The following is a 3807-nucleotide window of genomic DNA, read 5'->3' as shown; positions in this document are numbered from 1 at the left end:
CGCCATTCGTGGCACTATGGCGGACGAGCACCTCTGTGTTTTTTCATGTCTAGGTACCCATTGTTCAAGTGAGAAATTCTCCTACCACCAAATTGCGAACGGGTCTATAGGCCAGATACAGGACTACTGTGCAGATAATGTGGGGAGATAATGGCAAAAAAATGAATATCCTAAAAAGTATTAAAGCTACTCATTTGAAAAGGCTATCATGTTTCAAAGTACTTATATGGACCCTACAAACAAAATGGCGCCAAAGAGATTTTGCCACCTTTCGTGTCCCTGACTTCTGGTCTGGCCCATGGACTATTAGTCTGGAGGTGGTCAAAATGCACTGCAATTGGCTGAAGGGGAACAACGATCATTGGCTGAAGGGGTTGTCAGTCAACGGTATTACTCCCGCCCAACTCCAGCCCACAGCCAACATTGCACAATGGGCGATCATGCCAGACTCACTCCTGAAATCAAATGGAAATTAGATTTCCGGAGGGAGGGTTTACCAGGCTACATGAGCCCAGCCAGCCATTATAAAAACCGAGACGATTTCAACTTAAACATGAGTCTGCAGCAATGTTCCTGACCCTCCTGCTCGTTTTCGCTCTCTCTACAAACTCCCTGACGGAAGGGGGAACAATTTCGGTCTATAATGGACAACATTGGGGTACTTGGTCCTATTGGGAGTTTTGCCCACGTGGCACATACGCTGGAGGCTTCAGCATTCGGGTGAGAAAATGTACTTCTTACATTACAGTTTAATGTACTACTGTATTCCATTGCACACTCTTTTTGTTTCAGTATTTTGCTACTGAATGCTAAATGTTTCCCCCTCACTGATAAGAAGAATATCCATAGCCGAATCATCATGACATCACCACAACCAAACAACCAACATGTATTTCCGGGTAGATAACACCGGCAGCGTTGCATTGGAGCAGTATTACTTATTAAACTTATTTCTGGAAGAACAGGACACTTATGATATTGTTATACACATAATGACACAGAATGGGACTTACCCCCAATCCAACCTTTGATACTGAGTGCCAACTACCAAGCAGGGAAGCAATGGGTAAATAGTTGGATCTACTATTTATTATTTTTTGTTGAAAAAATATATTTTTGTAACATTTTAACAACACAAATCTTGTATTTCGGTCCCTGGCACAAAATCTTTTTCAGATGGGGGCCAAATACATAATAATTGGGGTCCTTGACATGAAAAAAGTTTGAGAACCACTGTTTCTATGCTCTTCTCGGTCTGCATGTCTCTCACAGGTGGAGGGCAGACAGGGCAGAGGTGATGACACAGCAGTGAATGGCATCAAACTGCTATGTATGAGGAGGACTGATTTCAGTACCGTTGATACAGGTTTCGTGACATCACATTCCGGATAGTAAGTATAATAATCACCTCATACCACCACAAGGCTTTGTGTCAAAAACAACTCATGGGTACCGAGTCTATTGTGTCTGTAGCCTGGGATCAATACCATTTTCGTTTTTCTGATCCGGTCTGGAGCGGAAATAACTTTATGGCATCAGGCGGCCGGAACCCACGACCGGAATCAAACGCGCTGTGCACCTCCAAAATGATTCCCCTATAGTTTAAAATGTGTTTAGTTTGGTATAATTGTTTTGTTTCTTATCTTATAATAATCCTTTGGTATATCCATCTTTTATTCTAACTCGTAGCACGACTAGCGAGACTAAACTAATTGATTTTGTGGGGAACAAAAACAATGCGACATTCACACGGCTCAGTTTTAGAATGAATACCAGGCTTTCCTCGGTGGTGGAAAGCCTGGTGATGCAAGGTTCTTGTGTCCCTTTACCACTTCAATTTTCTTAAAGTTTCAGGACAAAAATGTTGCCATTCTATTGTTTGTTTCAGTATATTTTATACACATTAACAATGAATAAAAGGGTTCCTATGTTTCCCCCCCCCCCTTTTTTCTTTTCTCCTAGCTGGGGAAACTGGCGGTCTGACCGCCGGTGCCACAACAGAGGTAAGCTGGTAGCTTTCCAGCTGAATGTGGAGTCTAGCCAGGGTTCCGGGGATGACACGGCAGTCAATGACGTCAACTTCAAGTGCGACAACGGCTACGTTCTCCATGGCTCTTCTGGCCTCAGCTGGGGTCACTGGGGGAGCTGGAGCTCCACTTGCAGCACAGGAATCTGTGGCATCAGGACAAGCGTGGAGGGGAAGCAAGATGGTGATGACACTGCACTAAACGATGTGCAATTTCATTGCTGTTCTTAAAGGAGATAATGATCTGCCCTCACTGTCAAACTCTGTCACTCTCTCACTGTCTGTGGTATATTGATACAGACGCCTATAGGGCAATCTTTCCTTGGCTAACTCTGTACAATATATAACAATTAATTAAAAACCAATCATAAACATTTACTCAGCTATTGATTCAACATTAACAAATGTTATAGCACATTTTCAACATTTTAGATGATCTGTTGAGCATTGAATGGTGTTCATGTGTAGTAACACATTTGTAAATGCATTTTCCCCTCTTTTTCTCTTACATACAAATCATTTGAAACTAAATGTTTCAATTATTAAATTAAATGGCATTCAAAAGGCAAATATTTGTAATTATGTTTCTTTGATGTATGACAAGGATTTGTTAGAACATGCATTAAACGTTTATTAATTAGAATGTGTAGATATTTTAGCGGCCCTTAAAGGGATTGTTGGCAACATTAAGCCTAAATTTGAAAAATATCTCTATATATATATTTTGCATTTTCCCCCCTCTATCAACCCTCTATCAGCTATATAATGATGCTGGGGTGTTTTCCTGCATTGAAACACAGTCCTCTTTCTGAAATCCGTATTTCCCTACTGTTTATGTTTGTGTCGGGCCGTAAATTAACGCACGCATGTGCGCATCCGTGCGCATCCGTGTCCGTGACCGTGTGAACTTTTTACTTTTGGTTTGAAAACGCTCTCAAACTTCGTTTTTGAGGCACATAATTTACTTTTCAGATAGCGTTTGGATAGAATTGAGTTGTTTAACTTCATATATGTGGTCAATTTGTCATGAAAGAGCCTATTTAAAAATAAAAATTCAGAGAACCGGCAGGGGCGGGCAGTTCCGCGAATTGTATCCGAATAAAGTAACCTACATTCGGCATGGCCCGTTTAGAAGTCCCCTTAACTCTATGGAAGTCCTCCCTGCGTCACCCCCTGGTGGTCGGGGAAACGAACTGCTGGAGTTTTTTTCTTTGTTTATCTCTGAATCGCCTACAATCCCTTTAATCTAAACAAGTGGCAGTTTGGTGCCACGGTGGCGCAATCTCGTGCATTTCATTTGCACACACACACACGCACACACACGCACACACACACACGCACACGCACACGCACATGCACACGCACACGCACACACACAGTACACAGTACAGTGCGTTGCAATATAACACCCCATTTCCTTCGTAAAATGCACCTGCTGTCTGTCTGAAACAAAGCCTCATTGTTCACAACAAACATTTCTGAAGAGTGTACATGTCGTCTGCATACAGGTTCCTTATCACAGTGAAATGAAATGTGGGATGAGGCCAGTATATGATATGAGCTCAACCAGCCCTTATAAAAACCCTGACGATTCAACTTAAACATGAGTCTGCAGCAATGTTCCTGACCATCCTGCTCATTTTCGCTCTCTCTACATACTCCCTGACGGAAGGGAGAAGAATCATAGTTAACTAGAAAAAGTGCTCCTCGGAGCACAGGTCTCCGCCAGGTCAGGTACGTTATTGTGGCCTCCTGGTGGCGCTATAATAGGCCAATGTGAA

At 42.5% G+C, this 3807-nt stretch overlaps 1 protein-coding gene across 1 annotated transcript; it reads left to right on the top strand.

The window, feature by feature from the left end:
- The first annotated feature begins 542 nt into the window (after positions 1-542).
- LOC308100446 (vitelline membrane outer layer protein 1-like) lies at positions 543-2596 on the top strand. Its single transcript, XM_080449497.1, has 3 exons — positions 543-720; positions 1273-1391; positions 1963-2596. Exons 1-3 carry the CDS (start codon positions 568-570, stop codon positions 2255-2257), a joined length of 567 nt encoding a protein of 188 aa, XP_080305623.1. The 5' UTR covers positions 543-567; the 3' UTR covers positions 2258-2596.
- The last annotated feature ends 1211 nt before the right edge of the window (positions 2597-3807 follow it).

Source organism: Gymnoscopelus braueri (genome assembly GCF_963280865.1).
Source record: "Gymnoscopelus braueri genome assembly, chromosome: 14".
Classification (NCBI taxonomy): Eukaryota; Metazoa; Chordata; class Actinopteri; order Myctophiformes; family Myctophidae; genus Gymnoscopelus; species Gymnoscopelus braueri.
Note: the sequence above shows the minus strand (reverse complement) of the source record. Positions and strands in the feature narration are given on the sequence as shown.